The sequence below is a fragment of the Ictidomys tridecemlineatus genome, chromosome 6 (assembly GCF_052094955.1).
Source record: "Ictidomys tridecemlineatus isolate mIctTri1 chromosome 6, mIctTri1.hap1, whole genome shotgun sequence".
In the NCBI taxonomy this organism is placed as follows: domain Eukaryota; kingdom Metazoa; phylum Chordata; class Mammalia; order Rodentia; family Sciuridae; genus Ictidomys; species Ictidomys tridecemlineatus.
Genome location: NC_135482.1, coordinates 108,210,193 through 108,237,282, shown reverse-complemented (window position 1 = coordinate 108,237,282; position 27,090 = coordinate 108,210,193). Strand labels below are relative to the sequence as shown.

Sequence of the window (27,090 nt, the reverse complement as noted above, 5' to 3'; positions counted from 1 at the left end):
GGAAGCTGCTCAGCTCCCTTAATTCTAGTGTGCCTTTGGGCAGAGTGCAGCCCTCCCTGGGCCTCAGTTTTCCTGATCTGTAGGTTGGAGAGGCTTGTGTGCTGGAGTCCCCCACAGGTGGCCTTGACCTCCCTGCCCTGCTGCACATGGCCCTGTATCTGAGGAAGGTTTGCATTTGCTCAGTTCTGGTAAGTCACAAATCTTCTCAGGAAGGGCTATCCAAGTGATGGTGGCCAGAGAGAGGTCACCAGCAGTACTGAGAGCGAGGGCCACTGTGCTTAATATAATATGAAGATGAGATTCATATGTTATTAATTAGCCTTTTAACTAGGATAAATTCTCCTTGAAGTCTTATTCATATTTATTATTTGCTTCACAAACTATGGAAAACATGGGAACTTGGGGGCTCTGGCTTCAGGAGATCTGGTTTGAACACCAGCACTGTTCTTTCCTAACTCTGTCATTGAAGACATCTCATTTTTCTTACTTGTAAAACAGAGATGGTTCAACCTGTCTGCATTAGGCATCAATGTATTCTGCTTCAAATAACAGAAAACCCAACTAACTTACAGGGATTTGTTAAAACTAAGCAAGAAATCTGAATAGGCAGTTCCAGCACAGCCCATTTGGTTCAGCTGCTCTGGGATGCCTGCAGACCTTCTTTCTAGCTTTCCTTCCTTTGTGTTCTGACTTTCAACCTCATGTTTGCCACCTCATTATCACAAAATGGATGCTGCTATTCTAACCATTACATTCAAATTCTCCGTGGGAGGTAGAAGAAGAGCCATGTCTCACCCCCTGCACCAGCATATGTGTGTTTCTGAGCCACTGGCCAGAAGTGGGCTGTATGGTCACCATGAGCTGCAAGGTAAGCTGGAAAGACAGGAACAGGTTTACCCTAACTGCTTGTGGCCGGGTATTGTTATCAAGGAAGAACAGAGTGATGGATATTATGTTGCCAACTATGTCTACCTCACTCTCAAAGCTCTTAGCACTGAGTCTGGCACTAATGCATTCCCTATTATCATTCACATTTAAGTTCTTGTCCTATAAAGACTAATGGGCAAACCTTTATTCTCAAGGCACTTTAAAGGGAGCTGGTAAAGGGTATCCCCTTCTTTTCAGAGGAAAAAATCAAAGTTATGCAAGAAAGGGCAGAGACCAGGGCAATGACTCTTGCAGACCGCAGGGGCCTACTGGAGCCAGAACTTGCATGGCCTTTTTGGTTTGTTGCCGTGGAAGACCTGATTGCTAGTCCACACTGTGATACTAACCACCTGTGTGACTTTGGCCTTTCATCTCTTAATCTTGTCATCTATGTACAAGAAATGGTCGAGAGGATGGTCTGAGTGGTGGATGTGAGCTCCAGTGCTCTATGAAAATCAGGAGGTTTGAGCCTCAGGGAACAGAGTGGGCTTAGTGACTGGGAGCGGGCAGTAAGTGTGTGCACACAATAGACACATATGGGCACACCCATGCACACACACCACACGGTGCCACTTCAGACATGGGTATGCAACACACAGAGGTAGATGCAAATTCCGTGCATGTTAAGCCATCTGCCAAGAAGGGCCCCAGTGACACAGCATAAAAAGCTTGTCGAAGGAGAGGGAAGGATGAAGGACAGGCTGAGATCTGCTGGCCTTGGTGGCACCTGTCACATCAGGCCGACAGGCAGAGTTTCCAGGGTCCTTCCTGCATATGATACAGAAAGGTGTGACTATGTCCGTGCTCCTTGGAAACTACCTCCTTGGTCACGTCACTGGAAAGTCCAAGCCACTTGCACTTGCTGTATTTCCATTCCAGATGGAGGTCACATGGCCCAGAGGAGGAAAAGCAGAGAGGCCTGGGAAGCCCTCTGGGAGAGACCCCTGGGCACCCCAGCAGTGGGGAAAGGAGAAGGAATTCCAGGAGTGTCGCTTCAAAATCAGAGTCCCGCCAGCCTCGCCTTCACTCCCTACCTTCTCTTGAACTTACACTTCTGTAGCCACAAATGATCAGAGCCCTGAAGAGGTGGGAGCACCCTGCAGGTGACAGTGCACATCCAGGACGTTGCAATGAGTACTTGGCCAGGTGGACAAGAATGCAGTGGAAATAAATCCCGCAGGCCACCCCACTACCTGGGCTGGAAAAATGGCATGAACTTAAATTTAGAATCACTAAATATCCTGGCAGTGCGATTCTCAAAATCGCACTGTTGTTCAAAATGTTGGGGCCCCAGGGCTGGGGTTGTGGGTCAGCGGTAGAGCGCTCAATCCTCAGCACGACATAAAAAACAAACAAACAAATAAAGGTTATTTTGTCCACTACAACTTAAGAAAGAAAAAAAAAATGCTGGGGCGTGTGCCAGTGAGAGCAAGGCTCTGGAAACAGGTGCTGAACTTGGTGGTGACAGGCCACAGAGGCCGGAGGGTAGGACCAGAGGCAATTCCTGGTGGAGAGGGGCTGGCCTAGGGCAAGGAGCAGGTGGTTTCCCTGTAGACCCAGCCAGGTCCTGTGAAGGAAACCTGGTCCAGGCAGCTGCTTGCTCAGAAGTTGCTGTTCTGAGCTTCCCAAGGACAGCATCCCTGAAAGGCCAAAATGGGCCCTTGTCTGATTGTGGGAAACGTCCAGGGTTAGCATCATCCAGGGCCAACAGATTAAGACAAGCTGGGAGCCCAGGGATGCCGTCTGGGTTTTTCTTAAAGCAACTTTGTATTAAAAGCAGTAAGACAGAGGTTGAAAGAAATCCTGTGGCCCTTAGGAAGGGTTCATCTACTTCATCCAGAAGGGGAAATGTTCCAGAATATTGTAGAGGTTTTCTAATAAAGAAATTGCCTGTAATCCTAGTATCTCAGGAGGCCAAGGCAGGAGGATCGCAAGTTCAAAGACAGCCTCAGCAAAAGCAAGGCCCCTAAGCAACTCACTGAGACCCTGTCTTTAAGTAAATAAAATAAAAAATAGGGCCGAGGATGTGGCTCAGGGGTCGAGTGCCCCTGAGTTCAGTCCCTGGTATCTCCCCACCAAAAACTTGCATTAAAGGAAGTCAACATTTTGTCACAGTACTTGTCTTCAAGTGACCTTGTGTACACTGGCCTGCCCTCCCCAGTGGAACAGCCCTGTGGCATGCCTTGGTTGGGCTCAATGTTCCCGTTCAGAGAACCCTTGGCTGTACCTTGAAGGACGGTTAAAGAGGCTCCTGGCTTGCCTCAGGAACACAGTGGCCGAAGGAGAAGCAGCAAATGGGAGTTGGAGCCTCTGATGATCATGTGCAATGGGGCTTCTGGAGACTTCTGAGTCCAGCCCTCTGTTATTTTTTTCCTGAAATATCACTGGAACCGGGAGAGAAGGGGCTTCCCCTGTGTTGTGCCTAAGATGTGCCCTGTTTCAGGGAGTGTGGAGGGAACAAGATGGGCATGCTCATAACTGTGGATCTGTTCTGGTCACCTGTCTGTGACCAGTGGCCTCTGGGTCCCTTGAGCCTCCACCCCTCTGTTTATATCTCCTTGTCTTCCTTCATGGGGACTCCATTGGTGCCCCAAGGCAGCCATACTCCACGCACTTCTCTGTGAAGCGCCCTCTGGAAGCCACTCCTCATTCTCTCCTCTTTCCCATCTCTAACTGTGGTCACTTTATGCCTCATGTAGCCCTTGCTGTCCTGCCACCGCAACTCATTTTTAAGTGGACATGTTTCTTTCTCTTCGTCTCTCCCTGCTCCTCCCTAATCTCTCCCCTCCCTAATCTCAGGGGAAACAGGATTGCCTTTCCTATTCATTTAAGCAGATTTATCTGCCCTTGAGCATACAGCCACCCGAGGAAGGAAGTAATCCAGACTTTGGGGATGGTACCAGAAGACCTCAGAGAGGACTGTCTCCCAAATTAACAAGTGAATTTCAACTCCAACAGAGAACAGAGAATGTAGCCTTTGAATCACCTCATTAAAAGCCCCCTGTTCCTGCTGATGGGCAGAATCACAGGCTTTGGGACAGGAGTCCCCTGTGTTTCTCCTTTGCTAGCAAAGCAATAAACCCTTTTCCTTTTTCTCAAAACCATCTCCTCGTTATCCGATTGGCATGGGGACACAGACTGAGCTTCTGTGACACGTTCACTTCCCTTCCTCCCCTTCCTCTCTGGTTTCTCTGCAGCCCACACCCCACCAACCTTTGTTTGGTGCCCACTGTGTCCCTGGAACTGCACAGGGTCATACACACTCAGCGGAGGACACTACAGAGCTCACAGGATACTGAGAAGACAGACACAGGGACACTCCTATCCAAGAGGCCAGAGAGGGAACAGCTCCCTCTCTGGATCTTCACAAAACTATGCTCCTGTAGAGGTGGGTTAAGTCTGATAGTAAGCCCAAGTACATTGCAGGGCCCACCAAGTCTTAAGAATCGTGTAGACTCTGGGGAAGCATCCCAAGAATTTCCCAAACACATAGAGCATGTGAGGTCAGGCTCTGGCTGAAAGTAACAGAAAACCCTACTCAATTGATTTAAAAATAAGAACAATTTAGCTGGGCACGATGGGAGGCTGAGGCTGGAGGATCACAAAACTGAAGCCAATCTCAGCAATTTGGTGAGGTCCTCAGCAGCTTTGTGAGATCCTGTTTCAAAAAATAAAAAGGACTGGGGATGTAGCTCAGAGGTAAATGCAACATTGGGGTAAATTCTCAGTACAAATAATAGTAATAATAATAATAATTTAGTATCTCATAAGAGAGCTAGAGGTAGGTGATCCTAGAGTTAGTTAATGCAGCAAAAGATGTCACTGAAGATTCAAGTTCCTTCCATTTTTCTTTCTGGACATACTCAGTATTTTGGACTGTCCTCAAGCCAGCTCCCTTCCTGGTCGCAGGATGCCTGCCACTGTTTCAGACATGACATCTGGACATGATATCATCTTGATGGGGAAGAGATTGATTTTTCCATCTCTCTCTCATTTTATCTGTGAAAGCATCTGTTGCAGAAGCCTCCCAGCAGACTTCCTTTTACTGATCAATGACCACACCTAACGGAATCGAGGCGAGGCATGTGAATGGGGACAGTCATAACTAGCTCAAACCAGCTGTGGCTCTCTTCCAGGCTGGGACTGGGGCCTACATCCCCAAATAAATGTGGTCACGCCAAGGACCCCTGAAAACCCAAGGTCTGATGGAATGGAGGAAGGGGAATGGTGGGTGGTTGTGGAATGCCCTGGGCTGGGGGGTGCCTGTGGCACGTGCGTGGAGGCCTATCTCCAGTCAATGGGTTCTGCCTGCACAGCAGGGGGGGGTGTATTTGGGGTTTTTTTTTGCAGAGCCAGAGATGTCCATGCAAGGATAGAAGAAGGGAAAGCAGCAGCCTCCTCTGCCTGGAATGCCCTTCCCACATACTCACAGGGCCCCTCCTGAAGCCCCTTCAGCTCTTTTTCACTTGTTCCCTTCCCAGGGAGACCTTCCCCTGGACCCTGTCCAACCTGCCATCTGTGCTGGGCACCTCCCTTCCCTCCCTGCTCATTCTCCTCCTTGGCATTTCCTTCTCTAGCTTCCCACATATTTTGTCCCTCTTTTTCTTTCTTTCTTTTTTTTGGTATCAGGGTATGAACTCAGGGGCCCTCGACACATCCCCAGCCCTGTTTTGTATTTTATTTAGAGACAGGGCCTCACTGAGTTGCTTAGGGTCTCACTTTTGCTGAGGCTGGCTTTGCACTCATGATCCTCCTGCCTCAGCCTCCTGAGCCGCTGGGATTACAGGCGTGCTCCCCTGCACCTGGAGAGTTCGTCCCTCTTGCTTAGTGTCCATGTTCTTCTTCTCAGGGCTGGAGTACTTGCTTTGTTCACTGCATTTCCAGTGCCTAGATCCGTTCTTGGCATGGAATAAGAGCTCAGCACTTACTAAATAAATAAAACCTGGTTGTTCACAAACTGTAATAAGAAATATATATTTGGGGAGATGGGGTTGTGGCTCAGCAGTAAAGCGCTGACCTAGCACGTGTGAGGCCCTTGGTTCGATCCTCAGCACCACATAAAAATAAGTAAATAAAATAAAGATATTTTTAAAATTATATCTAAAAAAAAGAAATATGTATTTGGAGTCCATCCCCAGCTTCTGGCTCTGAGCTCCTAAAACCCTGGGAATTTCCTAGAGATGCAGCTCTAAGAGCATCATTTGTTCTGATGTTGCCTCTGACCTCAGGTCCTGCCACAGATCTCACAGATGCCTTGGAATTCCCTGGGAGCATCTTCTGTGGCAATAAGGCAACTGTTGGGGGGTCCTGGAAAGTCACAGGAAGACCAAGCCAGGAGTGGGAGTTTGAAACTTCCAGCCCCATCCCCCATCCTCAGGGAGCAAAGAGGGAGGGGCTGGAGATTGAGTTCATGATCCATTGTGCCCATGGGATGAAGTTTCCATAAAAATTCCTGAAGTAAAAGGTTCGAAGAGCTTCTAGGTTAGTGAACACATCCATGTGCCCAGGAGGGTGGTGGGCCCCAATCCCATGCAGACAAAAGCTCCTAAGTTTGGGACCCTCCCAAATTTCACTCTATGTACCTCTGTGTTAAGTGTCCATCTACGTCCTTTCTCATATAGCACATGTGTTTCCCTGAGTTCAAGAAGGTGTCGTGGAAAATTATGGAACTCAAAGAAATGGTCATAGGAATCTCTGATTTGTAGCCAGGTCAGACAGGAGTGTGGAAGTGTGGGTAACCTGAGGGTCCACTGCTTATTACTGGCATCTGAGGTGGGGCAGTCTCGGTAGGACTGGGTCTTCATCACTCCAGATAGTCAGCGTCATAATTAAATAGCAGCGTGCTCTCTGTTGGTGTTCCGAACGTAGAAATGATGGTTGTGGAAAACCATCCACATCTGGTGTCAGAAGCGAGGTGTTCTGAAAATACTGAAAGTAATATGACTGTCCTGGGGAAGGGTTGCCTTTTCCCATACACCTACCTGGGGAGTAGGTGCATCCCTAGGCCTTGGCCCCAGGTCTCCTCGGGTGACCCTGGTCCTGGCTCCCTGTGCAGATACAAGAATGTTCTGCCTTGAATCAGAGACACCTAGGAAAAGCAAAAAGAAGGGGTGAAAGCTGCCACATCCGGAGCTAGCAACCGTGGGTGACTGTATAAACCGTCAATTGGGATGTGATCCAATGTGAGGACAAAGGTTTTATAAAGTTCACGAGTTTGTTGGATTGTGCATTTTCCCATCCCCAGGGCAACACAGGGTGACACAAGGTGACAAGGTGAGAGTGTAGCAAAAGGACAGTCACGGTGGGGGTGGGCAGGGCCAGGAAGGGAATTCGTGTGCCTGTCCTGAGAGGAGCAGGTCGATGCGGCGTGGAGTATTACACAGGGATGAGAAATGGCCGGCTAGATATCTGCATGGCAACCAGGATGAAAAGTAACAGTGCAGCATTTGGTGAAGGAAAAAATAGAATCAGATTCCTAACATAATATCATTAACATAACTGTAAAATGCATGCTTGAGGCTAGGCAATGATGTCTTAAAATGCAAAAATTACTAATAATAAGAGAAAAAATAACTGCATTAAAATGAAGAACACTTGGGATGGTGTCAGAAGAGACCATTAAGAGAGTGAAAAGGCCGACAATACACAGGAAGTATTTCTCCCTGTATCCAATAGATGATTCATAGAACACAAAAATAACTAAGACAAATCAACATAGAAAAGCAAAGAGCCCAGCCAAAAAACTTGATTGAGCATCTCACAGAAGACCAGATACAAATAAGCCACATATACACAGACAGGCTGTGTGCTCAGCACCATAGTTATCTGGGAAATGCAGGCTAAAGACTTAACAGGAGGGCTGGGGATGTGGCTCAAGCGGTAGTGCGCTCGCCTGCCATGCGTGCGGCCCGGGTTCCATCCTCAGCACCACATACAAACAAAGATGTTGTGTCCACCAATAACTAAAAAAAAAAAAAAAAAAAAAAAAAGACTTAACAGGAAACCACACTCCCACCAGCAGAATGGTTGAAAACTAAGACTGACAGTGTCTCACTTTGGCTACGTATGTTGCTGGAGGAAGTGTCAAAAGGCACTAAGAAGGCATGATAGGGAGGGGAAGTGTCTGCTTCTCTATGACCCCATGGTGCTTCCCCTGTACATACCCCATGGAGATAAGCTCCATGGCCACCACAAACATGCACCAGAAAATGTTCATTGTCACAATGTTCATCGACACTTCACTCATCAGAGTTGAAGGATATGGAATAACAACCCCTGGGGAAAAAAAAGGCAAATGGTGAGCTTTGGGCTCTAGACTTTCATCCCAGTATCAATGGGTTTCCAACTCTTGCAACTGTTTCCCTGATTTACACTTTGAGCCTGCACAAACCAGTTTCCTGACGGCGCAACCAACACATCCTATGTCTCTAATGGTTAATTCACACTAAACATTCTGCTATTGTTAATTCTCCTTGAGACCTATAAAAAACAGACCCCACTGAGCATGGTGGCACACGCCTGTAATCCCAGAAGCTCAGGAGGATCACGAGTTCAAAGCCAGCCTTAGCAACAGCAAGGCGCTAAGCAACTCAGCGAGACCCTGTCTCTAAATAAAATACAAAATAGGGCTGGGGATGTGGCTCAGCAGTCAAGTGTCCCTGAGCTCAATCCTTGATACCCCACCCCTCAAAACAAACAAACAAAAAAAAAACAGACCCCTCTTGTAACCAGTAGCCGTTTTCTCCCCTGAAAATGTGCCATTTCACTGCTACTTAACAAAAACAGCTTGCTGATCGGAGGTCTGCTCCCATTCTCAGTTATCTTTGCTTACAAGAGTCAAAAGCTGGGGGCTGGGGTTGTGGCTCAGTGATAGAGTGCTTGCCTAGCATGGGTGAGGCACTGGGTTCAATCCCCAGTACCACATTAAAAAAAAAAAAAACTGAATAAACAAAATAAAGGTATTGTGTCCATCTATACCCCCCCAAAAAAAGTCAAACACTTGGAAAAATCCAACAATTCAAAATTAATGAAACTTTGAATACTGCACAGCAATAAAAAATAACATAATGATTAGTGAAAGAGAAGACTATGTAACTCTATTATGTGAACTTCAAGAAAGTCCCATCTGTCTAAGATGGTAAGAATCGGAATAGTGATATCTGGGGATTGGTTTTGACCAGGAAGGATCAGAATGGACCTACCAGAAGGCTGGAGGTATTCTATATCTTCATCTGAGTGATGAGTTAACACAGGTACCTCGACATTCATACCCAGCTACTAATAAAATTAATTGAATTGTATACTGTTATGGTTTGGATGTGAGTTGTGCCCCAGAAGCTCATGTGTGAGACAATGTAAGAAGGATCAGAGGAGAAATGATTGGGTTGTGAGAGTTTTAACCCAAACAGTGAATTAATCCCCTGATGGGGATTGACTGAGTGGTAACTGAAGGCTGGTAGGGTGTGGCTGGAGGAGGTGGGCACTGGGGGCGTGGCTTTGGGTATCTATTTGTATTTGGTGAGTGGGGACCTGTTTCTCTACTTTCTGATCATCATGTGAGCTGCTTCCCTCTGCCACACTCTTTTACCATGATGCTCTACTTCACCTTGAGTCCTGAGGAATGGAACCAGCCTTTTCAGACCATGAAACCATGAGTCCTCAATAAACCTTTCCTCCTCTACAATTGTTCTGGTTGAGTCATTTAGTCACAGCAGTGAAAACAGCTGACTAAAACATACATTTAGGATTATGCATACTTTACCTGTATGTGTTTTACCTCCATTAAAATCGAAACAAATTCTTGCACAGAAATCAATATGCATTTTGTGAGAATACCTGGAAATAGGAAGGAATACAATGAACAGATGAGCAATCATGGGAGTTTGTTGGGGAATGGGAGGGGATAGACTTAACAGGGAAGACATGAAGAAAAGCAAAAAGGAGCCTTGTCCAAAACAATGGTGAAAGTTTGTATAAACTAAGGAGTGTGATTAATTCAATTTCCTGTGAACTCAAGGTACAAAAGCAATAGCAGCAGAATAGGGGAAGTTGAAGTTAAGGCAGAAAGCATAGGGCTTTAGAAACTTGAGCTAAACAAACACTAAGAGAACTGTGGGATCATTGTAATCCAGTGTCTCTTCTTCCCTTGCTCATGTATTAGTCAGTTTTACATCATTATAACAAAATGCCTGACATGGACTACTTATAAAGTAAAGAGGTTTATTTTGGCTCATGGTTCTGGAGCTTCAGGTCCAAGATTGGGTGGCCCCATTGGTTTGGGGTCTCTGGCCAGGATGGCACGCCCTGTCAAGAGCATATGTCAGAGCAAATTCTTACATCAGGAGCCAGGAAGCAGAGACTGAGAGCTCAGGGCCCCATGGTCTTCTTTGAGGCACAACACTAGACCTTTGGACTTCCCATGAGATACTACCTTTTTTCTTTTTTAAAATACTTTATTTTTTAGTTATAGTTGGACACGATACCTTTATTTTAAATATCTATTTTTATGTGGACTGAGGATTGAACCCAGAGCCTCACACATGCTAGGTGAGTGCTCTACTGCTGAGCCCCAGCCCCAAGAGATCCCACGTCTTAAAGGTTCAAAGTGTCTCTCACTACTGCCACCTTGGGCCCAAGACTTTGAGGACACCCTTATAAACTATAGCAGCCCATCACCAAGAGCAGCCCACCCTGGTCTGCTCAGTGTCACGATGGGATCCAAGACAGTGACAAACCTCAACAAGACAAAGTTCTTGAGTTGGATCATTCAGGGCCAAAGCTTCCCATGTCGGTGACAACCTGGCACTTAAGCCAGACTACACCTGTGTCCGTCCACATGTTTATCAGTTGGTACACCACCTTGTCAAGCCCAGTTTGGAGGAAACTCACACATAGCAAACTTTGAGTAAGGTTTAGGTTCTCCTGCTAAGAAACCATCACCCTGGTTCATGGGCCATAATCCTGGGGTCTCATTGGAAACATTTTTGTGTGACACCAGTGACAGTTGCTGGTGGGACAACCATTGGATCAAGAAGAACCCTCACTTTAAAGAATTTCAGTAACAGTATTGTTTTGAGTTGAATTCTTATGTCCTTCCCAAATTCCTATGTTGAAGCCTTAACCTCCAGTACCCCAGCCTGTGACCTTGTTTGGAAATGGGTTATTACATGTCATTAGCTAAGCAGAGCAGGCCCCTAATCCAACAAGACTGGTGTTCTTACAGAAAGGGAAACTTGAACACAGAGGGAGAGCAACATGTGGTGATGAAGGTGGAGATCAAAAGTGAAGCTTTGTCAGGCCAAGGAACCCCCAAAATTGCCAGCAAACCACCAACAGCTGGGAGAGAGACCTGGAACAAATTCTTCCTCATTGGCCTCATTGGGCCCAACCCTGCTGACACCCTGGATTTCTGGCCTATAGAACTATGAGGTGTTGTTTAAGGCCTCCTGACAAGGGGCACTTTGTTAACAGCCCTAGGAAATGGAGGCTGTGGTCTGATGCAGATCCTGAACTGCCTTCCTCTTTGGTCCCAGTCCTCTCTTAGGAGTTCCTCTTCACTCTAATAAGAGAAAAAAGGATTTCTTCTCTGCAGCATGGAAATAACTTCCAGTGAACATTCAGAACATTTGAGATTGTTTTTAGAGGTGGAGAGGAGTGTGTGGGGTGAGGGTCATGTGAGGTGTCATGAAGAGGTCCTGCAGAGCAACCACTGGGCACTGCTGGTGAGAGCCAAACCTCAGGGGATCAGGCTCAGAGATGCTCAGGATGGAGTTGGCAGAGGTTTGTTGTGGAGGATGTGGGAACAGCTGAGGAGTGTGTGTTTGTGTGTTGTTAGTGAATGCATACGCAGGTGCATGTGTGAGTATATGCATGTGTTTATGTGTGCAAATGTGCCTGAATTTGTGTGTGCAGGTATGTGTTTGTGCTCTAAATAGATTGAGAAATTAAAGAACAAATCAGTGGAGGCACCCAGCAGGAGTAACTGGTCCTTTAATGAATCCCCCCAAACTCCTCCTTCTTTCCCTCCTGGGCTTGCTATGAACCTTCCTTAATTAATGCCTGCAGAAGGCTTTCAGATGCTAGAAGCAGCAGCAGCAGCAGCAGCTTTATAAATAAACACAGACTTCTAAAGGTTGACTAATGCCTTCACCCCTTAGGAGGGAGACGAGAGCTGGGCTGTGTTGGGGGCAGGGGCCTCCGAGTCAAAGGAGGCAAAGACAGTGGCAGCACCAAGGTTTGGGGCCCAGTTCCACCATTAAATAGTTGCTTCTCCTTGGGAAGGTTACACCCCTCCCTGGGCTTGGTGAGCTGCGAGTGTTGGACGGTGACCTCACCAGATCCTTTCTCATGCTCATATTTTATATAGTGCTTTTGGCCAAGGCCACAGAGTTGTGTCAAGCTGAGTACAAAAGGGTATTCAAGAGAAGCAGGCAGGGGCCATGTGGCTGCTCCTTGCCAGATGGGCTTCCCTGGCCTGGAACCACCCACACAGTGACCTGTTTATGGAAGATCAGTACTAGGCTCTCTCAGGGAGGCTTAGGAAGGGTACCTAACTAAAATCTGGGTGATGGCAGCCACAGAGGGACTGCAAAGTCATTCTCCTATGCTGTGAGTGAGGCACCCTGCGCTGGCCCTGGAGGGGCCTGTCTCCTGGTGATGGAGACAAAGAGAGTCGTGACCATTTTCTACTTGAGGCTGATGGCCACCTTTGACAGTGGCCTCCCCTGATCTTACATCCTAACTCAAAAGGAAAGACCTCAAAAGATAAAGGGGGCTGAATGTTGAGATGGAAAATAACCACATCTGGTTCATCTTTTCATTTGCAGAGGAAGCTGTGCTTTGAGTGTTCATATGAGGGGGGTTTTGTCACATGCAGCAATGACAGAGGTTAACCCAGAATGCAGGCTCCTGCCTCTAGGGTAGCTACTTGTCTTCGGCCTGATATCTTTTAGGTGTTTATTCTAAGCTGGTGCATTAATTGGACAGCTGAACAAAGGGGATCCCTGGGGTCGGATGTTTGGCTAGCCATCTACAGTGATATATATGGTGACCATTTGGCCCATTTTCCAATGACAGTCTAAGTTTATGCCTATTGTCTGGTGGAATTATTAATAGTTCACATTCAGAAGTATCCTATTTAGGATGAATTATGTGGTCATCCCACTGATAAACAACAGGATGACACCAAATAAGAAAGAGGACTTAAATCCCCAGCATCTTTGACTTATAGAACAGAAAAGAGGTACAAAATCCCTCCAAAGTTGTTCTGCAGTTTTCAGTTTAAGTTGTGTAATGGAAAATCATTCTGTATTTTCCTCCATTAGGTGGGTGTGATGGCAAGTATTTGAGCTGGAGAATATTCCCCAAGATCTTCAAATCAGGGCCACCCCCACTGGACCAGTAGCTGTCTAAGGTTGTCACACACAAAATGCCAAGTAGTTCCCAATTCCAGGGTCACTGAGTCTGAAGTCATAATGAGACTTTATTTTTAAAAATATTTTTTTAGTTGTAGATAGTCACAATACCTTTACTTTATTTGTTTATGTGGTGCTGAGGATAGAACCCAGTGCTAGGCAAGCTCTAGCTCACACGTGCTAGGCAAGCGCTCTACCACTGAACTACAACCCCAGCCTTGAGACTTTATTTTTATTATCAAGTTCTACCACCTTTTTCTATAAATAGAGGAACTGACATCCAGAGAGAGGAGAATGGGGAGGAGGGGAGATCACATAACAGATCATTGGGTCTTGCTCTTTCTTCTGCAGGAGACTGACTCCCTGTGTCTGGCTGTTTACATGCAGAAAGGCAGGGGAGAAGAGGGGAGCAATCCCTGGCTCTCAGTACTTCCCCTCCCTGTCCTGTGTCCCTCCAGTTAGCCAGGAGAACACCTGCAGATCCCCCTGCAAAGGAGAACAGAACATGAGATCTGGAGCAGGTGGAGGGGTTGAGGGCTCTTGGGGTAACTATCTGGAAAACATGGGCAGACACACACCCCACCCACCCAAGGAGACAGAGAGAGTCTAGGAGAGGTTTTGTTGAGAGCCACAGGCCATCGGGGAGCTGTGGGACCCTTAGTTGACGCCTTGTGTTCAGTGTTGGATCAGACAGTGTAATGTTGTACCTGAGCCTGTGGGACCCAGACCCCCTCATTCCTGTGATGGACCCTGTCCTGTTATCATCAGCTCCAGGTGAGGATTTGGGTTTTGGGAAGTACTTGCTGTAGGTTCTTCTTTTCTAAGTCTATGTGAGCCTGCAACCTTGGCCATTCTGCCTCTTGTTTCCCCTCCCAGGGTGCAGCACAGGTCAGTAGAAGCAAACTCTATAGGCACTGAGTGAAATGGTGAAATTAAGAAATCAACTTCTGGCTGGGTGTGGTGGTGTATGCTTGTAATCCCAGCAACTCAGGGGCTGAGGCAGGAGGATTACAAGTTTGAGGCCAGGCTTGGCAACTTAGTAAGGCCCCAAGCAACGTAGAGAGAAGGGCTGGGAATGTAGCTCAGTGGTAAAGCATCCCTGGGTTCAATTCCCAGTACAAGACAGAAAGAAAGAAAATAGACTTTTTTTGAATTTCAGATCACTCAGCTATAAAATGAGAGAAATAAAATGTGCCTTGCAGGGTTTTAGTAAGGGACAAAGGAAAGAATAAAGTCTGATAATAGGGTGTCTGTACAAATGATTGATAGGTATATCTGTTATAATTATTGTTATTGCTGCTATTATTATTATTATTATTATTATTATTATCTCTAGTCTGCATGTTCTTATTTAATCTTATCATCATGAACCTAGTCAACCAGGCAAAAAATATGGTGGTCATCCTTGACTTTTCCCTTTCCATGCACAGATGATTCATAATGAAATCTTACCAATTTTGATTACTAAACCTTTTTAAAAATCTGGACCTTTTTTGGTTTGGTTTGGTTTGGTTTTGTAATCACCCTTGGATCGGGCCGTCATCAGTTCCTTCCTGACCATGGGCCCAGACCCCAGTGGTGTCTCTGTTGCTGTTATAGCTTGGATCTTGACTATCTCCCAAAGGCCCTGCGTTGAGGTGTGGTTTCCAGCCTGCACACAAATGGGAGGTGGTGAAACCTTTAAGAGGTGGGCCCAATAGAAGAAAGTTAGGACACTGGAGGTGTGCCCTTAAAGGGGACACCGGGATCCCAGCCCCTTCCTGTTCCTCTCTTTGCTTCCTGGATGCCATGAAGTGAAGAGTTTCTTCTGCCACATGCTCCCGCCCTGATGCACTGCCTTACCACAGGCCTAGAGACAAAGAGCCAACTGACTATGGACTGAAACCTCTGAAATCATGAACCCATGGGAACCTTTCCATGATAAGTTGATTTTATCAGGTGTTTTGTGTTGATGACAGAAAGCCAACACAACTGCCCATTTTCTCTTATATTCCCCCCCTTTACTGAGCTGCCAGAGACCTATAAAAAAAATCTGACTATATCCCTTTGATTAAATCCATTAATGACTCCCCTGTGACTACCAGGTCTAGATTATGCTTTTTCCAGCTACATCTCCACCAGTCTCTTAATTCCAGCACAATGAATGGCTTATATTCTGGTCTAATTTCCATACAATTTCTCCCCACCTATTCCACACACACCAAGGCTCACTATTTCTTGTCTTTCTATCTTTGCTTATGCTATTCCCCCCCCCCCCTTGAAACATGCCTCCCCCATTTTGTCATAGATTCTCAGTCATCACTCCATTTTGGAAGACTTCTCTGGGCCCTGTAATATCCTATGCCTATCAATTATCACTCTATAATGTTGTCTTATGATCAATCTACCTCCAAGCTAGACTGTGAGATTCTAGGGGCAGGGACCAGTTCTTATTCATGTTGGTGGCTCCAGTGCCATCCATGTCCCAAGTACACAGGGCTTAATGCATGTTTACTCAATCAATGAATGAAGTGACTCCAAACTTAGCATGTGGTAAAGAGCTTGGGGAAAGGTAACTCATTTCCAATGAATGGAAAATATAGACACACTTTTTGGACATATGAAATTGAACAAAGCATGCTTCTCTGATATCTTCAGAATGAAGGATGGCTAAGAGGGTTGGGAAAAGCACTGAGGAGGATAAAAAGCTTCTAGGAATCCAAAGCTAGGGGTAGCTCCCTCTCAGCTCACATTACTGAGTTTGACCTAGGTAAGACCCCAGCATCTGACAGGATATGGACTTTGGCACAGATGGCACATTTTGCTGCAGAGGCCCTCATCCTTCTGGGGGTTCATTCTTGATGGAATGTCTGTCGTCACAGTTTCTTAGCCTCTGGAAATACAGGGGGAACTACTGTTTCCACAGTGCATAATCAAACTTAAGGAACTCATGACCCTGGAAAAGCAGCATGAGCAGAAAACATGGAAGCATCAAAAGTTATTCCAGACAAAATGTGACAGAGCAATAAAGAAAAGCTGGAGCCAAGTATGGTGGCACACACCTGTAATCCCAGTGACTTGAGAGGCTGAGGCAGGAGGATCACTAGTTTAAAGTGCCTTAGAGAGGCCCTGAACAACTTAGCAAGACCCTGTCTCAAAATTTAAAAATAATGTTTTAGTCGGGTTTTTTTTTTTTTTTTCACTGCTATGATTAAATAATCTGACTGGAACAACTGTAAGGGGGAAAAGTTTATTTGAGGGCTCACAGTTTCAGATGTCTTCTTTTGAAGGCCAGTTCCATTCCTTGGGGCTTGAGGTGAGGCTGAACATCATGGCCAGAGAGTATGGCAGAGGGAAGCAGCTCACATCAGGAAGCAGAGCAGGAGACTCCACTCTCCAGATATAAATATATACACCAAAGCCATGCCCCAATTCCCACCTCCGTTAGCCACATTCTACCACCTTAGTTAATCCTATCTGCATTGTCTCACATGTGAGCTTTAGGGGGACACCATATCTAGAACATAACAAATAATAATAGTAAAAGGGTTGCGGATGTGGCTTACTGGTTTAGTGCCCCTGGGTTCAATCCCCAGTACCTAATAATCATCATCATCATCATCATCAAAAGAAAGAGGAAAAGAAAAGCTGGTTACAGCTACTCTTTGAGGCTGAGTACTGCACATTCCACTGGACAGCTGTCCATAGAGAAACACCCCTGGGAGCATGTCTGGTTCTGAGCCAAGTGACAATTTCTAAGCTCCTATGAAAAACACTACAGAGAAAAAAATTCCTTTGATTCATGGTAGAGAAAGAGACAGGAGAGGGTGGGATTAGAATCCAGATCTTTGTAACTATACTTAGGGACAGTGTTCTTTGTACTTCTGCACATGGGATAAGGAGCTCATGGCAGCCTACATCCCGGGACTGCTGTCTTGGTCTTCTGAGCCCTTAAATGATGTAGGTACTAGATGTGTTGTAAACAGACAAGCCTACTACTACCTGTCAGACAGCTGGTGGGAAGTGGGAGTGAATCTCTGGGAGGAGCTAAGTTTGGACAGGTCTGGCAGCTTCCATCTTGAGACCCACTGAGAATGTCTAGATTGCGGTTGGTCGGCATCTCTAAAGCACCCATTTCAGAGCCAGCCCACCTTAGTGGGATGTTCTACCTTGACTCTTCTCCAGATACTTGGTGCCTTTCATCAATCTGAAAGTCCTCAGACTTCCAGAGAGATTTGTAAGTTTGGGCTCACAACTCTAGGGTCTCCCACACTTCCTTTTGTCTGTTTTGAACATCTTCTGCTTCCTATTGTGTCCTCAGTTAACCTTTCATGGTTTGGATTTCTTGCATTTCCCTTCTTCAGCAATTCTGGGGGCTTGGTCCAAGCCGTGTGGATTGCTGGCTCAGAGCCTCTGAGCTTTCTGCAGCACCCAGCCCCTGAAGAATATTAGCTACCAACAGTGATCTGCTTTTCACGCCCCTCGGATGTTTTAAGACTGCAGTCTGCACACGCAGTTTTTATTTGTGTACTTTTCTCAAAGCTCTTAGCTGTTGGGAGGCATTACTCATAATTCAATTTGGTGAAAATCTATCTGGATACCCAAGTTTGAGTTAAATATACCAAGGATTTGTATCTGCCTCCCTCACTCCCCTAATTGTAAGAGGGAGTAGGGAGCATAGCATTTGGAATCTGAAAATCAAGTATTCAGCAAAACACTGGGGAGGGAGGCTCACCAATATGTGCAGCCAGCCAACTTGACATGACGAAGCGTTGCTACAACCTGCTGGCTGCAAATGATAAATTTAACCTTAAAGATGACTTGACGTTCCAAAGCTGGGAAGCAAGCTGATTTCTCTGAAAAGACAGAAAGAGGCAATATCTGGGTAGAGCAGGTATTGTTTGCAAAAAGGATTCCTCCCTCTAAGAAGGAGTGAGCAGTCACTTTGTCTATAGGGTCTGGAGAACTAATTCCTAAAACTCTCTCCTATACCTCCAACCCTGCCTGTCCCACCCCTACAAACAAAGAACTGTCATTACAATTCTGAGCTCTTCACCTTCTCCGCATCTGCACTGACATATGGTTGAACCCAAGCAAAGACTGGTGGTCAGAGCACTCTTTTATTTTTTTAAAGTCTATTTTTACACACACACACACACACACACACACACACACACACACACACCACATTTCTTTTTCATCTCTATTATTTATTTATTTTTTATGTGGTGCTGAGGATTGAACTCAGTGCCTTACACATGCAAGACAAGCACTCAACCACTGAGCCACAACCCCATCCCAGAGCACTCATTTTTGATGTGACATCCAACTCCCCATCCTCAGTATCACACTCACCAGGGAAATAGGATTTCATGGGTAGGAACTGTTGGTTTTCTCTTTAACACCCAAGAGAATGGAAGAGAGCTGGTGTATTCAATAGCTGGGATTTCTTTAGGGGGATTTCTTTCTTCTCTGATTTGCATCTTTATCATTCAAGAGAAGAAAGCAGAATCCTGTCTGGTATGTGAGATGAAAAGAAAAAGGATATGAAGTTTGAAGAAACTTACCAGATGCCAACAATCTGGGCCTTCATGGGGGATCCTTTGGTCTGGTAATATTTTATCCTAGGCCTACCTTTTGAAAGATCTGGAAGAAGCCAGTTGTAGGTGGTTTTATACCAATAGGCTGGGTATATACACCAGAAAGTTCTTGCAGATGCTAACAAAGGTTTCTCACACTGAAATTATTACCATGCTTGGCCTGCTAAATGCAGAGACTAAGCAGTGTCAGTGTGTCTTCAGAAAAACGTTGAGGTCCTACCAATCTTATTGAATAACATTGCCTTCTTTGGCTTTGCAAGTAAACCACTGCTTGGTACAGTTTAGACCTTAAGTGTCCCCAAAGGCCCATGTGCTAAAGGCTGGGTCCCCAGCCTGTGGTGCTTTTGGGAGCTGGTGGGACCTTTAGGAGGTGGGGCCTAGTGGAAGGAAGTTAGGTCATGGGGGTGTGCCCTTGAAGGGATAGTGGGACACCAGCCCATTTCTGTCTCTTTCTTTACTTTCTACCACCACGAGGTGAGCAGCTTTGCTCCACCATGTGTTCCCACCACTGTGTACTGTGATGCAACAGGGCTAAGTGATCATGGATTGAGACCTCCCAAACCAAGAGCCAAAATAAACATTTCCTCCTTTAGGGTGATTTATCTCAGGTATTTTGTTACAGCATTAGAAACTTAACTGAGTTTTACCCATAAATGCATGGGCAGTAACCAGCAATCCTATCTTGGGTTATGCTGACAACTTTGTCTTAAAAGAGCTCATGACATTTCCTTTGTTGGGAAGGGACAAGTGTTACTGTTTTCTTTTTATTGATGAAGGGGAAAAGATAGTGTGTTAATTAGCTTTCTGTTGCCGTGACAAAATACCTGAGGAAAACAGCTTAAAAGGTTTTGGCTATGGTTTCAGAGATTTCAGTCCATGGTTGATTGACTCCAATTGTTTCTGGGCCTGTGGGAAGGCAAAACATCATGCCAGAAGGGCATGGTGGAGCAAAGCTGCTCAACTCATGATAGCTGGGAAGCAGAGAGAGAGAGTATACAAGATAAACCCTTCTGGGACATGCCCCCAGTGACCCACTTCCTCCTACTAGGCCTCAACTTCCTAAAGTTTCTACCATCTCCCAGTAGTCTCTTTAATTATGAACCCTCAATGGATTAACCAGCTAATGAGATCAGGGCACTCATGAGCTAATCACTTCCCCCAAAGCCCTGTCTTTGAACACTGTTGCAGCTGGGACCAAGTTTTCAACACATGAGCCTTTGGGAAACATTCCAGATCCAAACTGTAACAATGATATAGCAAAGTGGCCCCGGATATATAAGTGCCAACATCATACTGAACACTCAGATCATGGTAGATGTTAAAGTGCCTCCCGAAGGGGGAGCCCACAGCTCCAGAGTGCCTGGTATGGAGGACTGTTTGACATACACTGCTCCTATTTAGTCCTACAGACCCTGTGAGGGTCTTATGTTTCATAAACAAGAAACAACGTCTCAGGATGTCCACTTGTCCAGGAACTGAAGGCAGACCTGGGACTCCAAGGTTAAGTAATTTGACCCCTACTCCAGACAGCTTGACTTCTGCAACTGCAGGGTGGACATCACTGCACTGGACAATGCTACCTTTACGGACAAGTATCTCAGGGCTCCACCTGAAACTGAGTTAGGTTACAACTGATGCTTGGGAGCCAGAGACACCTAGGAGTGGCATCCAGGAGGGTCTCTGAATTCAGGATGGGAGTGGGAAGAGGAAAAGTTAATTTAGATATGAAATCTAACTTTGGGTGCCTCAGATAACCCTTTTGATCTATTTTCTTGAACTCTCTAGAGAAAGGTCTTTGTACAAAGACACTCTCATCTGCTTTGTGGTATAGAAGAAATAAGCATTCCATCCTCAAATGCCCTTTAAAAGGGTGACTTAGTCTTTGGTCTAGATGAATTGGGGCTGTCACTTTTAAAGTGATTCATTCCAGTCAAGGATGGAGAACGTATTATTTTTCAAAACAGACCACTGTGGTGTTGACCTAAAAAGGCCCAAATGAAGCCTGCATGTGTCTGAGCACACTGGGCTTGGGCTCATTCCTCTCTCACATCAGCACATGGGCGCTGTTTCACAAGAGATGCTGCAACTGCTATTTCTTTTTATTTTATTCAGTGCCGAAGTAGAAGAAATATTTCATGAAATTAGCCATTCACCACTGCAAATATATTAGGAAATCTTGAGAATGAAATTAATCTCTTTCTACCTAGAGAAGTTATTTTAAACATGTCATTGCCATCAAAAAGAATTTTTAAAAATTTTTATTACTTTTATTTTTATTTCATTAACTTATTTTTCTGGTGTTGGGGATGGAACCCAGAACCTCATGCATGCTAAGCAGGCACTCTACCATTGAGCTACATACTCAGTCCTCAAACAAATTATTTTTAAAGATTGGCCAGCAGGTAAGCATATCATTGATTTTGTTCCAATTTCAGTAGATATGTTGCCAAAGCAACACTGTTAGCATTGATTTTGGGATAACTGATCAATATATGCCTCTATCCTTGTCTTAGTCTCCTATGAGAATATGATATAAATGTAATTATTAATTTCAAGTATTTTAAGAGAGCTTCACATGGATTTATCACTATGTCAGACAATGTAAGAGACATCAAAGAAACAAAGAACCCATCTCTTCCTGATGCTAGAAGGTAACACAGTAGACTCCTCAAAGCACAGTGTGGAACAAGGGTTCAGTAAAAGTCAACTCCTTCTCCACCCACCTTTTCTCCTTAGAAGAAAAGTTCTCTCATGCAGGAGAATGGGGGAGGTGTTGTTCTAATAGAACTTTTGCCTAATGTTTGGCAGAACAAAGGTCTAAAGCTTCAAGTTCAAATAGGTATCAGAACCTGCAAGGAAACCTATTTTCTTCCTAGGCCTCTATTTATGATCTACAAAATGAGAATAAAACCTGTCTGCTGAGCAGTAATCTAAAGATCTTTTATGATCCAAGAATAAAAAGGACTATAGAAATGCAAAGCTTTATTTATTGCTAATACTCAGCAGGGACTAATTCCCATGTGGACCCTATTGGGCCTGAACAGCTTGGCAAGGGCTCTTCTGCCTCCTTCCAAGATTAAGCTCCTTGTCTCTGTGAACACAGAAATCAATCTGCTGCAGAGCTTGAAGAATCCTTATCATTATGCCCCTGTACATTTACCACCTATTCTCCAAGGCTAAGAAAGGCTTTGCAATCTTCCCTCAGCATTTTTTTTTGCTAAAAATGATAGAATGTTTCTTTGGAAGCACAGGCAGGCATATCCTGCTGCTAGGGCCCCAAAGAAACTACATGAGCTGGGTTAAATGAAGTGTTGCTGGGAATCTGGGCCATTTGTTGTCTCCTAAAACAGCCATCCTCTAGAAACTAGCTATAAATACCTTCAGAAATAATTTCCCTTTAAAGTCCTGGGTAACACATGCTAACTAGATTTCTGCAAATGAAAGGGTGACTTTGGTAAAAGAAAACAATCATTACTTCCAAAGGCTCATGAACAGCTTTTTAGGTTAACTTGTGGGAGGATACTGCCACCTGGTGGTCAGCAGGTGCTTCAGCAAAAAGAGCTCAACACTAGCAAATGGCGCTCTGAATAACCAGACCTGTTAATAACAAAAAAACAGCCCAGAGAACAGCCCTTCCCAAACAGAGCCAGATTCTTAAAATGGCCCCATGAATGTAAGAAAAAAGAAAAGGCTTGGCATTTTCTGTGTGACCTGAGCGAAGACATTTTCTACCCACTCAATTCTTAGTACCACATATACTGAAGGATGTGACTCTTAAAAAAACAAAACAAAGCAAAACGAAAACACACTTAACTATACAAAAACATTTTACTTCATATTACACGTACTTTTTAAAAAAGGCAGAAACATTTTAGTTTATACCACTTCACACAAAAGAACCTTGTGCTGGAATTCTAGAAGGACCTTGGAAATCAGTTTTAAAATGATTTGCTTTCACATAGTCTTTTTCAGGGCTGCTTGTGTCATGCTGAAGAGATAGGCTTCATAGATTATATTTAAGAAGTTGTCATCATTCTGAAAAACAAAATTAAAAGGCACAACAAATGTAATTGGGTGGCAGAAACCAAGGCTACCTATCTTGGAGCAGAACTGGCATCAGATACTAAGATGCTCACCTCTGCTTGTTCACTTGAACATCGGGCAGGGTTTAACTGTAAGTGAGGCCATCAAATGAAGCTGAAGGCAAGGCGGGGATGGGGCTGCTGGCTTTCAACTCAGTGTCTGAGGTAGCAAGTGCTCTTGGGCAACAGAGCCACATGGCATCATGGAACAAGGTTTACTCATGAAAAGCCAGAGTCTGCTGCATGAAAAGACGCATTTCAGCCAGACTGGTAGCATTTGCCTGTAATCTCAACTACTCAAGAGGCTGAGGCAGGAAGACTGCAAATTCAAAGGCTCACCTGGGTTAATGAGACCCTGTCTCATTTTTTTTTTTCTTAAAGAACTGGAAGTATTGCTTAGCATGTTGAGGTCCTGGGTTCACTACCCAGTAAACCTCCCCAGAACCCCCCCCACACACACACACAAAAAAAAAACAAAAAACCAGGTCTCCAATGGATGGGTTGAAAGGAAATGATTTAGGTTACTTAGCCACATCCCCATCCCTTTTTATTTTTTATTTTGAGACAAGGTCTCACTAAGTTGCTTAGGGCATTGCTAAGTTGCTGAGGCTGGCTTTGAACGTAGGATCCTCCTGCCTTAGCCTCCCGAGTCGCTGGGATTACTGGTGTGTACCACCACTCCCAGCTGCAGATAGTCCTTAAAGGTTCTCCAAGTTGCCCACAATATGTATGCTTTGTTTGGGGACAATAATTAGCATGTTATCTGCAATATGCTTCATTGGTCTCTTACCAAAGCCAAAATAAATCTTCCCATGAGTGGTGGAAAGTTTCTGGCCTTGGCAAGTGGGCAGCAGTTAGACTGATAAGTCTCTGGATTCTTTTGCCAGGCTACAGGGTGAGAGAGAACCACAGGTCTAATTAGTGGTTTTCTTGATTTTTAATGCTAGAAACATCTCCCTCCCACTCAAACCCTTTAAAGCTTTAGCGACTCACACACATTTCATATCTTCCCTCTACCCCCTGCTCCCATCACACACATAGACAGCATTATTCTCATGAAATGAAGGCAGTAATGTTATTCCTGTTTTTCCTTTAAAAATAAAATCCTATGTATGAAATTGTATCCTAACAAATGAGACTAAAACCACAATGCCTGAATGACTTCTAGCGGTGCTTCAGGAAGGTGATATCTAGAACACAGAAAGAGGTGAAATAGGCCTGGGGCTGTGGCTCAATGGTAGCGCGCTTGTCTAGCATGTATGAGGCACTGGATTCAATTCTCAGCACTGCATATAAGTAAATGGATAAAATAAAGGTCCATCAACATCTACAACATTAAAAAAAGAAAGAAGTAATACATATGCGAAGTGTAGAAGGAACAGGAATAGAATTTCTAAGTAGCAATGTATAGAGTCTTGGGACAATGTGATATAATGAAATGAGCCAGAAAAGTACAGATCTTTAAAATTAAAATTTAAATTTATTTTTCTTTATTGTTCACAGTAAAGAAGTTTATTCTCTCTAAACTCTCATGAACTTGTCATGGATAGTTTAAAAACATGGAAAATATTCTTATTCTGATATTTATGAATTAGCAAGCCTCAATCATTTGTTATTGATCTTATTTTCTATCAGTTTGCTATTAGGTTTTTGCATTCAGATGCTGATTTCTAGCCCCATTCTTTTCATTCTTTCTAAAATGTGTTCTTTTTAAAAAATGCTTTTACTAATAAGAGACTCTTGTCTCTTTAAGTAGAATGAGACGACTGCAAAAGCCCTAGCCTACTCTTTTGAAAAGACATCTGGTGCTTAAACAAAGTACCACAAACATTTTTCTTAAAGAACATTCAACACAAAGATACCTAAGTACATTAAAGACATAAATTGAGATGTCTGAAGACTGTCTGGATGAAAGCAAACCCCCCTTTTCAAGTCCTATCCTTTACTCTGTGTGTGCTTTGCTAGGTAGGGCACTAAATGCTCTTCTAGAGACTGGTCCCTTACAACACTTGTGTTATTAACATGCCCATGACATAACACAGGGGCATGGGGCTCTAGGAGACAGATAAGGTAGAATCCCAGTTCTGCTAATTTACTGTCTATGTGACCTCAGGCCAGTCACTTACCTCAATTTCCTTGTTTGTAAAAATGGGACAAATAATAAGGTTTTGTATAGGATTAAATGAATTTAAATATGTAAACAGTGCCCAGCACAAAGCTCTATATGAGTTTCAACTATTATTGTTGTTATTTCATAGAGACAAGTGAGCCAGGGAGTCCCATCATATCACCCTGTCCTAATTAGCAGGTCTCAAAGCCATTTATAAAGTGTGCCTGAAGCAGCCACAGCCAGTACTTGCTTCCCTGCCTGTTCCTACATGTTTGATAGTCTGCTGGACTCAAGACTACGACTTCCAAGATGGGCCTTACGTTTGTTTCCCACAGTGAACTCTCTGGGCACCCTGCAGTGCCCAGAGGCCCCTCAGTGTTGGCCTTCTTTTCTGACAGGTGACAGCTTGGAGGCTTTAAGTCAATTCTCCAAGTCACAAATCCCTTGAAGGGTACAGACATCCAATGCCACAATTAGTATTCTAAACATTGTCCAGCTGGCTGAGTTCAGAAGCCGTTGGGGTGCACGCCGAGTTGTTACAGGCTCCCTTCTTGTTCTTGGGAGGACTAAATAGGCATCCGCTTATATCTCATGGCCACAACCAGTAGGTCCACAGGTTGGGTAAGGAGGGAAGGGAGATGACAGGGCCCTCTTACCTGAACCAGATATAGCAGTGCTTCTTGGAGCTGCAGCCTGGTGAGTGGGCTGCCGGCTACCACAGAAGGCTCCGGGTTCTGCAGGGGCAGGAGGAGGCTGGTGGGGGCAGCAGGTGATTCCTGGCCTCCCAGGAGCAAGAGCCCATTATCCCTCTCCCTCGGTGGGGTGCTGGAGGCTTTTGTGAACACCATGGGGGACATGAGCAGAGAAGGAGCCACTGTAGCAGGAGTTCGCTGAGGTGAGATGACCTGCTCACAACAAAGACATACACACAGGCAGGATTAAGGAGGAGCCCACCGAAACTCAAGATGCAGAGGCCCCTTGTGTACAATGGTGGATATCAGTGAATCTCAGTATTAATTGTTCACAGCTCCACCAGGTGGGAAAAACTTATGAGATAACTGATGTCTGCTCAATTCTTTAAGTGTTTTCCTTTGGCATCACTAAGCAGCTCTGGAACAGTCACTCTGCCAGCTGTTGTATTCCCACTGCATATAAAGCTTGGCTTTGGGATAATATGCATTTAGGAATGCTGGTCTTCCTCAAGGGTGCTGTCCATTGCCCCAACCTAAAAATCCAAGCAACCATGCGAGTTGCTGCATGTATTTATTTGGGGCACTTCTCCCGCTCCTCTGCTGCCTCACTCATTTGTTACAAGGAGGGACCATGATTTGTGGGGTTTACTCCCTCGGGTCCCTTCCTGATAGGACCCGCCTGCTTGTGGAGTGTTTTCTGTTTCTCCAGGCTGACATGCTGGCAGCACTGCTGGTGACCTGTCTGTCTGGGTAAGTGTGTCTAACTCACTTGGCTATAGACCTAAAACCAAGTTCCAAGTTTCCCAGTGGCTTTTCCAGTTATGCAAGTGACATTCTGATCCCTGTCTGACTAACTCCTACAGTTATCATGTGTTTTTAACTCAGGTAAGAAAAAGGGATGTTATTTCTCAGCTTCCGAATACTCTCAAAGAGGTCATGAGAAGAGAGGTAGAGAAGCCAGCGATATAGAAATTGCTATAATTTTATAATCATTCCCTTGGCATCTTTTTTTTAGCAGATACTGGCCTAGAGGAAGATGGGCTGTTTGTTTCTTTTAACTTGTCCCTATTTGATATTTTGAGGAGAGGTGCTGAGAACTGATGCTCCCCACGGGAGGAGTCACAGCATTAGGAAGAGCACAGCGTGGGCTGCCAGAATGTACACTTTCCTTACTTGGCTCTTGACATTTGTGAGTACTGAAGAGAGAATTATATATGCAGAAATCTAAATCAGACTATTAATCCCACTTTTCTAATTCTAAGTCATCAAAGAGAAAAAAAAAGACAT

At 44.9% G+C, this 27,090-nt stretch overlaps 2 protein-coding genes and 1 long non-coding RNA gene across 5 annotated transcripts in view; 1 reads left to right on the top strand and 2 right to left on the bottom strand.

Annotated features, from left to right (window-relative positions):
* Window positions 1-27,090, top strand: part of LOC144364983 (uncharacterized) — a 37,425-nt gene that overhangs the window by 4,995 nt on the left and 5,340 nt on the right. The window contains exon 3 of one of the 2 annotated variants that reach the window (XR_013423211.1): window positions 1,807-2,292. The exons of the other annotated variant lie outside the window; for it this stretch is intronic. This is a non-coding gene — a long non-coding RNA (uncharacterized LOC144364983). Of the gene's footprint in view, window positions 1-1,806; window positions 2,293-27,090 lie in introns of those variants that run through there. 2 annotated transcript variants of the gene reach the window in all.
* LOC144364981 (uncharacterized) lies at window positions 6,605-18,830 on the bottom strand. The gene is made up of 5 exons (XM_078015470.1): window positions 18,675-18,830; window positions 18,055-18,175; window positions 9,689-9,762; window positions 8,091-8,202; window positions 6,605-7,015 (listed from the first exon to the last, which is right to left on the bottom strand). Exons 1-5 carry the CDS (start codon window positions 18,691-18,693, stop codon window positions 7,006-7,008), a joined length of 336 nt encoding a protein of 111 aa, XP_077871596.1. The 5' UTR covers window positions 18,694-18,830; the 3' UTR covers window positions 6,605-7,005.
* Dcp1b (decapping mRNA 1B) overlaps window positions 22,729-27,090 on the bottom strand; it is a 50,731-nt gene continuing 46,369 nt past the window's right edge. The window contains exons 8-10 of one of the 2 annotated variants that reach the window (XR_013423209.1): window positions 25,768-26,016; window positions 23,056-23,240; window positions 22,729-22,954 (exon numbers count right to left, since the gene is read on the bottom strand). Coding sequence is in view for 1 of the 2 variants with exons in the window: in XM_005333988.5 (XP_005334045.2) it covers window positions 22,874-22,954; window positions 25,768-26,016 (330 nt within the window). In the remaining variant the exon portion in view is untranslated. The remainder of the gene's footprint in view (window positions 22,955-23,055; window positions 23,241-25,767; window positions 26,017-27,090) is intronic. The other variant, XM_005333988.5, reaches the window with a different exon arrangement.

Bases quoted from the DNA above. Each gene is read 5' to 3' on its own strand.
- LOC144364981 (XM_078015470.1), bottom strand. The intron at 9,763-18,054 runs GTGAGCCTCCCT...TCCTATTTCCAG, and splicing joins TTGGCTGGCTGCACATATTG to GTATTCTCACAAAATGCATA. The intron at 8,203-9,688 runs GTAAAGTATGCA...TTTTTTCCCCAG, and splicing joins TGGAGGTAAAACACATACAG to GGGTTGTTATTCCATATCCT.